Genomic DNA, 12742 nt, shown 5'->3' with positions numbered 1-12742 from the left:
TTAACCACCTGTTTAGATAGATAGGCCAGTGTCATGATGATGTCCATCATGGAGCTGTTTATCCTGAAGCCTCTCTAATGGAGCTGGCGGATTCAGTTTTTGTCTGCCCATTCCTCCAAGTCCTTTAGCAGTAATCATGCGTAGGCCTTGGCTTCTATATTAAGCAGGGCAATTAGCCTGTACTTGGTGGGGTTAGAGTGATCGCCTTTCTTGTATATGGGAAATAAAATTGAGCCTTTCCAAGACTGTAGTATTGTTGCTAGCCATAGGAGTAGTTATAGAGTGGTGTAAGAATTGGTGCACAAAATGTCAAAGTAGACTTGAATACCTGAGCAGGAATATCATTAGGCACTAGAGCACCATTGTTTCTTATTGCCCTGATGATCCTTGCGATCTCCCCTTCTGTGAAGCGAGCACTTAGACTGGTCACTGGAACTACTTCCTACATGCTCTTTGCCTGCGGTTCCATGGCTTGCGCTGCTATCTGAGTGGTCTTAGTGGTAATCGGTCCTGCCACTTGCGGGTCACTTGTATACAGTCCTTTCACATACAGTTCCCACTCTTTGCCTGCGATGCTGTTCTCTTTGGGCAGACCTCGGGAGCTCAGCTGGTTTATGTATCCCCAAAGTTTGGCGTTGTTTTTTTCCTTAATTAGAGAAAACACTTTGAGCCATTTTTCTTCCATAAGCTTTCTCTTGAACTCCCATACTTTCTTCCTGTATGTTGTCCTCAGAACCGCTATGGGTGTCACCTCTGACTTTGAACCACCTTTCTTTTTTGCCTTGATTGCCTTCCTGAGGTCATGTTTGCATTGTATCAGGCACTTCGGTGCTTGTGAATCAGTTGGCAATTGTTCTATACAGTGTCTCTTTTTTGTTTGGTGGGCATTGCCCAGGATCGTCAGTAAGTTCGCCATCAAGGTTTCCCAGTAGCCTATAATAATCGTTGTTGTGAGCCTATCTGTGGTCTTCTTTCCTCGATGCTACGAACTCCAACAATCTGGCTCCGAGGTTGACAGTCCATTTTAATCTTTTGAGGACTCCGTATTGCTCTTCTCCTGTAGTTCCGCCAATTGTTTTATGGACATCCGCCGGTAGCAGAGCCAAGTGAAAGCTGGAACGCAATACTTTGTGATCGCTTTCCTGTCGTCCACTGCGAAATTACTTAGCATATTTACCTGCCTCACATTGATTAGAATATATTCTAATGTCGATATGTTCCTTAAAGTCAGCTTGGGGCACCAGGAGGGGAAGCTGTTTTTTTATTCCATGCGTAGATTGTAACTTGAAGCTTTAGAGAAATGAGAATAGAGGCCCTGAATTATTCCCAGTTCTGAGCGCCCTAAAGTGTGGTCCAGCCCGCTTGTGTTAAAATCTTCAGTGGTGATTACATTGCAATGTTCAAATTTGATTAATACTTCTTCGAGAGTGCTGGTGAAAGTTTCCATGTAAGACTGTGTTTGGCACTTTGTTGGATTAATGTACCAATTTATTAGCAGCAGGCGATGAGGCTGATGAGTCACACTGAGTACCTCGATTGTCGATGTCATGGCTTGGAGGTCGAGAGTTTTACTCTTACTGCTTTGGTTTTAAGTTTGCAGGCGTCCTACCGCCCCTGACATATCTTAAATCGGACGTCAGGCACTGGAAATCGCTCCCCCTTACCCTGTTGGGCCATGCGGCCCTATTTAAGATGATGTCCCTTCCTCAATTCCTATATGCCTTGCAGAACACCCCGCACTACGTCAGCCCTCATGCTTTAAAGAAGTTGACTTTCTCCTAAGGGACCTGCTCTTGGAGGGCAAGCCTCCTTGCATCGTTGCCCACAAGCTCACACGGGGTGGATTGACGGGGATTTGGATGCACATATAGACCTTAGGGCGATCCTGCCTTCCAGATGGACAGGTGGCTTCTGCCGGAGGAAGCTTTGAAGGGGCACTGCACGTTCGCTCACTGAACCCCACATTGACTGGTCCCACTGGACATGCAGTCCGGGAGTGGAATGCGGCAACAAAATGCTTGGGGTGGGACGACAAGATCACTCTGACTACGCCCCTCTGGCATAGTGATTAACTGGGAAAGCTGATCCGCTTGAAGGGCTTTGATCGATGGGACCTCGTAGGCATTTCCAGGGTGGGCGATTTGTGGAAGTCAGGGGATGTGGTGGGAGTGAGCCCCAGACGACTTGCGGAGGCGGCCTGTCTAGGTCCGGGTGCCGACTGCAAGTCGGTTCGGCGTGCCCCACTCAGATGGAGCAGCGTGAGGGATGGCCGAGAGCTGGAGGGTGGGGCAGAGGCAGAGCTTAGCACATGCTGGGCCTCCCCATGGTGCACGAGCTGAGCCCTCCCGGAAGCAGAGCCATCAAGAGGGTTGTGGCATCTCCTGCTCAACAGACCTGAGGCACAGTCGATTTGGATTGGCACCGGTACGGTAAATGTTGCACCCTTCTCCCATTATTATTAAAGCCTGAGCCCGCAGTGGACCTACAATAGATGAGCCATGGACCAGCAGCAGAACCAGTGCAGCACTGCAATCACACTGCCTTACTAGTCCTTCCTAGAGGCGAGTGGAGGGCCTTTTTATAGCTTCTCCTGCTTTAAAAGAGCCCACCACTCCAGGGCTGTGGGGTGCAAGCTAGCGGTGGAAGGAGTTAACCACCAAGGAGGAAGATGAGCAGTCTTTGAAATCCTCCCACAACGTTATAGGAGACTGACACTTGAAAATAAGCAGACAAGTCATAAGGGGATGAACGTGGAGGGGGGTGAGCTTGCTCAGTCAGCACAAAAAGGGTCACAAGAAGCACAGCCCTCCTACAAAATCAGGAGCAGTCAACATTAAACACTCCTTGTCAAAGGCTTATAACCCACTTTTTTATGCACCAGGTAGCCCAATAATATCTCTGGCTAGCTCGACGGAAGGTTAGGAAAAGGGGACGAGACGGTGCACGAACCACCAGGGCAGGGACCCGGCCAAGGGGTGGAGGGCTTGTTAGAAGCTCAAGGCTTCTAACAAGATTTTGAGGGTTGCTATGTGCGCCTGTGTATTTTGTTTGAGAATAGAAGTTTATTTTGCTTTTCACACTAGATGATTACATTTAGACATTTGTCTTTGATGATTCTGATGCAAGGATCACAATTTTTCCTCCAGGCTCTTTGAAGGTTCTTTAAATGTTTTTAAGTGGTCTATGAAACATAGGTTTTTACAGCAATCTAGGTTTAAACCTTTTTTAATTCTATGGTTGCAATTTGGTCCAAAGACTCTTCGAGGACTTTGTTCAGAAGATATGTTGGGATAATTGTTCATGTTGTCAAGAGGGGGACTGGCAAGCTTTTCCTAGAGCAGTCTGTCCAGGTAATCGCTGGAAATGGAGTTCCAAATGTGTTAACTTATGGTAAGGGTTTGAGTAGCATGACAACAATAATACCTCTTGCGATAAAGAGAGCAACGAAATGGTGGTTGTTCCAGGGCAGAATCTGAGAGGATGGAAAAGCTATATTATTAGAAGTTCAGATCAGGTTCAGAGCATGGCCTACTTTGTGTGTGTTGGGCCTAAAGAAGAAAGGGCTTTCTAGGAATTCTTGTAAGGCTCCAAGCAGCATTCTTTGCCCACATATTGAAGTTCCTTTGAATTACTGTGTCTGCAAACAGGGCTTGGGCATAGAAAATTAGTTCCTCTAATCACTGGAAATAATCTAGGACAGTTTTATGGGTTAGTAGAGAAGAATCATACCTAACAATGTATTTGAGGATGTTTCTAGCCCCAGACGAATATTTACCATTCCCTGAAGGTTAAGCACAGTCATCCTCAGTATATAAGTCACCCTTTCTGTCCTCGTGATCACATCTGAATATTTTATCATTTGTGGGATTAATTCTTCCAGAATAGGGCTACAACTAGGACGGAGGCAGGTTTCGGTGAGAAATAATACATCACAAGGTTCATTCACGAATATGGTGTTAAAAAAGGTATAATTTATAGGACCTGAGCGGGCATTACGTAACCCTGCTTTCCGTGTGTTACCCGGTTTTGATACCGATACATTCTTTCCAGGTGCCTTGGTATATCAAGAACACAGTAGACTTTCCTCTGCCAGCATGTTCTTGGTGGGTTTATCAAGTGGGTAATCAAAAGAGAAAGGATACATTAGCAAACGTTGCTACATTCAAGCTTAGTTGAACAATTTTATTAGTGGGCAGGACATCTTCTAGATTAATTTGGGTAAAGTGGCTGGCCAAAGGACGTGGTTGGGTGCAGAATGACTGCTTTTGGTGTGCAAGAGGTTCATCCACGCTGTGGTAACCATTTTAAAAGCACTAGAGGAGGCAGCTCGGTGGAGCAAGCAGTGAGCCCTGGCTATGACCACGATCAGGTGGAAGCCAGGCAACAAAGGGGTCAAAGAAAAAGTAAACTGGTAAATCAAATATTTAAATCATGGAAGAGAAACATTAAATAAAAGAGGACAGGCAACATTCTAAAAACGTATACAAGGAACAGAAACATAAGGTAAAATAAAATAGGGCATAAAAATAACAGGGTCTGGAGGTCCAGGATTTACAAGAAAAAAAAAAGTGGGCGGTGGGGGCAGAGTTGATTCACTCACTTTTTTTTAACATTAGAGAATTGCTGATTATATTGATCGTGCTGTAGCCACCATTTTTAAAGCACCGCATGGGGGCAACTCAAGGAAACATTTTGTGAATCCCGGCTCCACCCATAATCAGACAACAAAGAGGAGAAAGATAAGGTAAACTATCAAATCAAATAACTAAAACAATAAAGGAAAATGAAATTTAAAAGAGGCCAGTCAATCTTCCAAAAAGGAATACCAGGAACAAAAATATAAGATAAATTAAACTAGGACAATCCAAATCACACCATGCCATACTACCAAAATATAACGAAAGGAAACGTTTGCCAATTGATGGCAGCAAAACACAAATGACATTTTTTCAATGTGATTTCTGCTTAATGGAAAAGAACTTTCCGCTCGAACGACCACACCAAAAATGCCCTTTTTATGTGCTTCTTAATGTAACATTACTTTGCTACTGAACATGTAGTCTGCTTTATTATATATTAATAGGAAACACAGATCTTTCCAGGTTTGTAAGTGCTTTCCTTTGCAGTTTTGGCTAGACTGAGAACAGCTTGTTCCCTTTAGATGTGTTTGCAATGCCAGGTTGCTAGCGTGGGCACTTTAAAATTTCCAAAGGGATGGGCAGCAAGAAACCAATAAATATATAATGGCCTTCATCGTCATATGTGCGTTGGAGCAGAAATGAGCATAACAAAAAGGAGATGGTGAGCATGTAATTTATTTTTAATCACCAATTTTATGCCAAGTGCAGTGCATATTCATATTTTAGTAATAATTCCTTAAACAACTTGAAAATGCTCTGCTTCTTTAGAAACATCTGTCATCCAGTTCTGTCGCTATTAGAGAGAGAGGACACATTCCTCGCCTTAACTGTTACGTCTGTCCCCTGCTCACTGTCCACATAAGAGACTTGTAGTTCGTAGCACAGGACACACATAAGTTGGTGCCAAGTCATTACTGAAAGGACACCCCTGGTCGTTAGAACGGTGATAGGGCTTGCCTACAGCAGGAAGGAGACAGGTGACAGGACACGGCCTAGGGGAAGGTGATGGGGCGCAGAGATCGTATCGGCCATAGTGGCTGTATGTGCAGGAGCAGGGTGATGGGGCTGAGCAACTGTCTGCACCTGGGCAGCAGGAAAGACACGGAGAACTGGAGTAGGGAGAAAGTGTTTTGTAAAGCGTTGGAAGATGAGTTTACAGGCTTGTGTGCAAGTAAGAAGATTGGAAAGGAAAGGCAGCAGGCAGGCTGGAATCCAGAAATGAGACGTACATGGTGGTCTCCCAGTGTAATGGGTGCCCTCAAGCATTCGCTGTGGGGGCAGGGTGGGCGAAAGCGCAGCAGACACCAATAAGAATCTGACACACATTCCAAGTCAAAGGACCCAAATGACTTTACACACTTCCTTATTGACATGATTGATAACCTGAAATGTCAAGCAAGAGTTAATGTTACTTCAACATGCAGGTACAATGCTAGAAAGACCAATAGCAATGCTGTGCTTGACTTGGTCCAAGAAGAGCATCTGAAATAGAAGCCTTTAGTAAATGAAGAACTCACGAAAGAACCAACTTAGACATGGCATCGACTGAAACACAAGCATTGTTCGGATTGTGGTTCATCAACTTTTGGGACTGTCACAATTTTCAACATAACATTGTCAACAATACTGCTCTACCCTCTAAACCCACATGGTACGTTTCTATTAATGATGCAAAGAAAATGACCTTACTTTTGCCTTGATGACTGTCACAGTCGCATCAGCAACATTCATGATGACCGGCGTCCAGTCGTCTCTGTCTGACGTGGTCATGAGACTCTCGATGGCTGCGTTCACGATATCCATACCTAGCAATGAACAGGCACAAAGTGAAAATGGGCTTATGTTTATCAAGGTACTTAATGAAGACACTGTGCAATGATATTCATAACAGTGCTGACATATCTAGCCCCTTTTTGGTTACAGTCTTGCCTTGCATGAAATACTGAAAGGTAAGCAAGCAGTGTTAACACTCAGACTGTGTATTTTACTTCGGATTAGGCAACCAGTACCTGAATCAAGCAGAGGTAACGTACAACCCGTGAATGCCTCCATTAGATAGCACAGTGACTGTGGAGTAAACAAGGCCAGGAAGTAAAGCTCACAAACTGGGGTAGGGAGAGGAAATATGGATACTGCTATTCTTTCTAGGGCCTTTATTGTCACCCAGGAGTTTACTGTGAGCTAACAATCAGAGAATGGAGGCACTGGAGTTCATGGAAGTCGTTTATTTTTAGTGTCTTGTATGTAAGGGGTCGCAAGGGTTTTCAGTGTTCCTGGATAACTAAGAGTATGGGTTAATAATGGTTCGTGGAGTTTTAGGGGTCGATGGACTGGCACGAGTACAGGGAGAGGGGTTAGAAGAATTAAATATGTATATATATATATATATATATATATATATGCGGTATGAATTGTCCTCAGTCAGTCAGCAGTACAGCATACAGCCAAATTGAGGTAAAGACGAGACGAGACCCAAATCGTGGTGTTTAAAGTTTTATTGCGCCCAACACCAGTCTGCCACAACGCGTTTCGGCTACCAAAAGCCTTGATCACATGACGGTTAGAAGAATTAAATATATATATATATATATAAATATATATATATATATATATATATATATATATATATATATATATGGGGTTTTGATGGATTTACCATAAAAAAAGAATATATATATCCTGAACAATGCATGGGAAAGACCTACGATGTAACGATGTAATACAATGCGCTGTAAAGGTCAACACATCGTATTACATGTGTGGTAAGGGCACATGTGTCAAATGCATGCGTGGTTAAAAACTGGCAGTCCCCTAAGTGGCAAATGCACTCATGGTTAACAACGGACAGTCCCCTAAAACATGTATATAGTTCATATATAAAGATTTGCAATCAAACACATGGACAGTTGAGATGTGTTAAAACACCCAGGTATAATGAACAGTTCGGTAAAACAGACGAAAGGGGCTACTTCTTTGTGATGTTAGATGCACTCTTTGAACTTGGACTAGGAGGGGGATCACACTTGAGATGTAAGACACGTTTATGGCGTGGAGTCATAGTGGATAATAATGCGGTGCTTACGGCATATTAATATACATTACAGAATGACGAAAGCAAACAGTTACATATGCATACCACCCCAGACCAACCACCCTCCTACCCTCTTGCTCTACTACAGCAGATACTTATGGTCATTTATGGAGCAGAAGCCGGGTGAAAGACGGAGAAGTAGCGGGAGACACTCCACTGGGGTCCCAACTCGATCATTCCAGTCGCACACACACCCGGGGCAAATGCACCATGTGTTCAAATAAAATGTGCTCCTTAAGTCAGCGGGAGACACTCCACGGGGGTCCCAAAGCAACTCGATCTTTCCAGTCGCATACACACCCGGGGCAACTGCACCATGTGACCAAATAAAATGTGCTCCTTAATTATTCTGATATAGAGGGTGGGGGAAGGGAGTAATGATCCTACTTCCTCTTTCTTCAGATGCACTGTGCACGATTCAACACACAACGACAAACATGAGTGAAAGAAATACACACACTCATACATGCATACACATTCACTTAAAAAATGTCAAATGGAACCTATGGTTGTTTTCTTAGATCACAAAACAACGGGAACAAATCTGCAACAAACTTCAGTTGAAGGGGGCGTAGCTACGGCGCTGATCAAAGATGGCGTGACTGACCAAGGCTCCCCCGAATCTGGGAATCCACGCAACGATTTTAGACAGTTCCAGCGCTCGGCGAGGGACGAGATTCATGGCGTCTCTCCCTCTAGCAATGGTGAGTCACTGGAACCTTTAAAAAGAATGTTGCTGCGATTTTAGGGCCATAACGGCCCGGGGGATTTCTCCTCACAGTGAGGTTACGCCGCCATTTTGTAAGGCGAGCGTGCCCCCCTCCTGTACTGAAGTAGCCTTTACACACAATATCGTGCCCCTGCTTCCGTAAACAGCTCTAGTGGATAATTTTGTCACCTCTATACAGTGAAATTGTTTTTTCTTCATCTTCTATTTATGCTGTTGGCATTCTCACAAGGGAAACATATTACTTTCACTGGAATACTCATTACTCATGGTGATTTATTTTTGCGGATAATTCTCTTCAATATGTGTTGGCTAACTTGATAATAATCACTAATCTTCATTATTTCACGGGCATTACCCATTTGGATAATGAATTCGGCCCTGCAGTTTCCTGATGCGTTCTTGTGTGCTTCGTCCTTTTGGAGCTGTGGTCTTCCTCCCCTCACTTTGTGACAGAACTTAGTTACATCTTTTGAAGGTTTTAACTCACGCTTGTACTTCCACAGTGCTCTACAAAATCTTCTTCTCTTTTTATATGTAGAGATTAAAAAACCTTGAACTTTCAACTCCTACCAAACATACTGCACACTCTGATTCAGACTCTACTTACAACGACCTGGAAGACGATCTTTCTCACAAACCTGACCTCACACCAGGACGATTCCAAAATCACAGCTTTCAAACAAATTATCTGTGTTTTCCACCAAGCATCCAAAAAAGGATCCTCCATCCCCAGTGCACTCTTCCTCAGCATCCATGGACGTAATTCTTGCAGAAATTCTTGCCTTGAAACCCTTTATGGAGGAAACTAATAAAACTCTGCACCATTTGGACGATAAATGGTCTTCTTTTGAAATCACGAGTACTAGTGTGGAACAAAAAACAGAATGTCTACAATCTACTTGCTTACGTATCTCTGCCCTAGAATCAGAAATAACACCCCTTAAAAAGCACACTAATTTGACTTCTGACAGCAAGTGGTTTGAAAACTCCTAGAAAGTCATTTTACTTACAGTAGAAAGTTCCCTTCTCTGAAATTTGCACTCTTTCCGTCACAAGTACAGAACAGGTGAATGTATAATTGTGAAAGAATGCAGCTTATTATTGCAAATATATTGGGCTCTAAATGGAAAAAAAAGAAATCTGGAATTTATAGAGATAATGCCTACAAGAATAATTGTTTTCTGAGGTAAAACCACTGGAATCCTTAAATACAAGAAGAAGTTTGATAAATATTGCTAAAATAATATTGTGATGCCACTGTGGTTTGGTCTCCTTGCAAAAGTGCATTGACATGCATTAAAGGATTTTTTATGTCTAGGGTCGGCAAAGAAAATCTTTCTTTAGGGTTTCAGGAAGGCCCAGTAGTGACTCGCAGAGCCCAGTGTGAGTGCCAGCCAAGTCAAGTATACAATAAACAATAAACAATAAACAAAGTAACCATCAAAAGGTAACTGAGCAATTCTCTCTGTAAGGCCAAAAAACGAAACCAGGGGAGTTTATGTTTAGGGTTCCAGATGGTCTAATGCTTCAATGATGATTTCATAAAGTCCAGATTACAGAGACCTGATTTCTTTTGGGGAGAGGGGTGGGGGTGGGGGGCAGAGTAATATACTGCAAACTCGACCAAAAGGTATCAGAGCATTAGTTGCGTTACAGATGGACATATTCATTTTTCTTAGGCAGGGGAAGATTAAGTGATTTGTCCAAAATCACAGGATGTTAAGCATTCCTGCCGAAACTCGAACTCAGTTCCCCAGCTTCAAGGTCGACCGCTCTAGCCATTAGGAGATGTGGGTTATTCTGAAACGAGATGTAGATTCTTACATTACCTAATTATTTAGCTATGGCGGATAAATATAAAATGCGAACAATTTTTTATGTATTAATGAGACACAATGAAACAATTTTTTTGGGTGTTGCAGGCTTGGGATGAAGACTTCTTGTGGTGCTTCCTAGAAGTATGTACACAAAAACACATGGAAAATGTACGTAACTTATTTCCCTTCTGGCTGTTTAGTAGGGCTCGGGCCAGGGTCACAGACAGTGTGATGAAACTGCATGCTAATTTTCCATTGATAGAAAGTTGATATGGTTAGTATGTCTAGTAAGTATGCCTTCATTGAGCCTGACAATGTTCAATGACTGTATAGCTCAGGGGCGTAACACAGGCCCCCGCAGCCCACGCGGTGCGGGGGGGGCCCTAGCTCCAAGGGGCCCCCTCGGCACTGCACTCTGGCCGGAGAGCTCCTGATTGAGCCCGGAGGGGGCACCTCTAAGTACCGAGCAGGGAGGCCCTCGAACTTTTCGTTACGCCAGTGGTATAGCTCCCCTCGCAGCAATCATCCAGTCGTTCGCCATAAGCATGGTTTCTTATGCCGAAGATACCCAACATATATTTTCTTTTCAAAACTCCTCTGAAATGATGCCCGCAGCTTTTAAAGCATGCCTTATTAGGGTTGCTGACTGGATGAAAACCAGCTGCCTTAAGCTCAACTCGAACAAAACTGGCCACGTGTCGACCGGGGAGGCAAGCCTCCCCCCGGTGGACCTAAGTCCACCTGCCCCGCCCACCTCTGAACAAGGGAGAGTCAACTCACACCCTGCCCAGCTAGGAGGGGCGTTATTAGCAAACCCCCGGCTGCTCAGGTTACAACCGCCCTAAGGACTAACGGGGTGCCGTTGAGCCAAGTCCCCAAGAAGGGCCCCTTAGCTATGTATGACTCAGTATGGTGCCTCTCGCACTGTGGCTTCAGGTCCTGTTCCTGCGCCTGTCCTGTATGGGGGCCGCCATGTAACTCCTCCTGCAACCTGGAAGACAAGAACAACATTATTATGGCCCCCTCCCCACTTCCCCCCTTCCATCGGGTGAGCGGTAGGGAGGGGAGAGAACTGCGGGCCTCGCGTCCGACGTTGTAGGGGGGGGGAAGTGGGGGAGCGTAGGGGGCTCAGGGGTAACGGCTGGGCTGGCGAGGGCAGCCGGGAGTGACCAGGTGGACAGGGGCAGCGGCAAAGAGGGCGCCAAGGGGCGAGCGCGCCCCATATAGGCCGCACCGGAAGGGGGGGGTGTGGCCAGAGTGTTTGTCCCCGCCCACCCGCCCTCCCCAAGGCGGGCCCGCGGTTCCCTGCGCACTACTACGGGGTTTGCCCTCCTATGGGGTCCCCTGCAGGGACCGCGGGCCTCCCGCATAGTAGTTGCATCGGTACCCTTGCCCCGCAACCCTACACCCAAATAATACACAGACAAGTATGTTTGGGAAGGCACCCTGCGACTTAGCGAAACATCCGTGGCAGCATCCGCGGCAGGCGCACCCCTTGTATGCCCGCTAGTTACACCAGAATTAAGCGCTGTGAAGGGGCCCTCCCCGATTAAATTGGAAAGAATGATGCCATTGCTGAACAGATACCCCAACAAAATTGATGGGAGATTGCTCTTAGGGGGCTTTGCAGAAGGTTTCATTATCCCATATGTAGGACCCCCAGCTGCCAGGGACGCAGACAACTTGAAGTCGGCCAGGGACAACCCGGGGGTAGTAAGAGCGAAGGTAAGGAAGGAACTTGAGCTGGGGAGGGTGGCTGGCCCTTTTCCCCTACCGCCACTAGACAATTTCGTGGTTTCCCCCCTGGGAATAGTGCCAAAGAAAGAGCCAGGAGCCTTCAGGCTGATACACCACCTGTCGTACCCGGAGGGGGAGTCAATTAATCACAACCTGGAAGAAGGGGTATGCTCTGTCTCATATTGTTCATTCGATGTGGCCATGGATCTCGTGCGCAGGGCCGGGAAAGGGGCCTGGCTAGCAAAGGCTGATATTGAGTCTGCGTTCAGGCTACTGCCGGTACACCCCTGCAGCCAGAACTTACTGGGGTTCCGGGTGGACAACGAATACTATTACGACAGATGCATGCCCATGGGTTGCTCCATTTCGTGTGCTTTCTTTGAGGCCTTCAGCACGTTCTTACAATGGGTACTGCAGAGCGTGGAAGGTGTACCAGGCGTCACACACTACTTGGATGACTTCCTGTTTGTAGGCGGGGCAGAGTCAAAGGACTGTGCAGAGGCATTGTGGAAATTCCAGAGCATGGCGAGGTACTTAGGAGTCCCCTTGGCGCCAGGGAAGACCGTGGGTCCAGCGCAGGCATTAGTGTTCCTGGGGATAGAAATTGACACGCTAGCAGGCGAGGCCAGGCTTCCGGCCGAGAAGGTCACAGAGCTAGCGGCACAAATTGAGCAGGTGCTAGGGCAGGACAAGGTATCACTAGAGGACATCCAGAGCCTGCACGGGA

At 45.7% G+C, this 12742-nt stretch overlaps 1 protein-coding gene across 10 annotated transcripts in view; it reads right to left on the bottom strand.

Annotated features, from left to right (window-relative positions):
• APBB2 (amyloid beta precursor protein binding family B member 2) overlaps positions 1-12742 on the bottom strand; it is a 1314926-nt gene that overhangs the window by 24381 nt on the left and 1277803 nt on the right. For all 10 annotated transcript variants that reach the window (XM_078678261.1, XM_078678265.1, XM_078678264.1 and 7 more), the window contains one exon: positions 6330-6445. In XM_078678261.1, the coding sequence (XP_078534387.1) occupies positions 6330-6445 (116 nt within the window). The remainder of the gene's footprint in view (positions 1-6329; positions 6446-12742) is intronic.

The sequence above is a fragment of the Lissotriton helveticus genome, chromosome 2_2 (assembly GCF_964261635.1).
Source record: "Lissotriton helveticus chromosome 2_2, aLisHel1.1, whole genome shotgun sequence".
NCBI lineage: Eukaryota > Metazoa > Chordata > Amphibia > Caudata > Salamandridae > Lissotriton > Lissotriton helveticus.
Note: the sequence above shows the minus strand (reverse complement) of the source record. Positions and strands in the feature narration are given on the sequence as shown.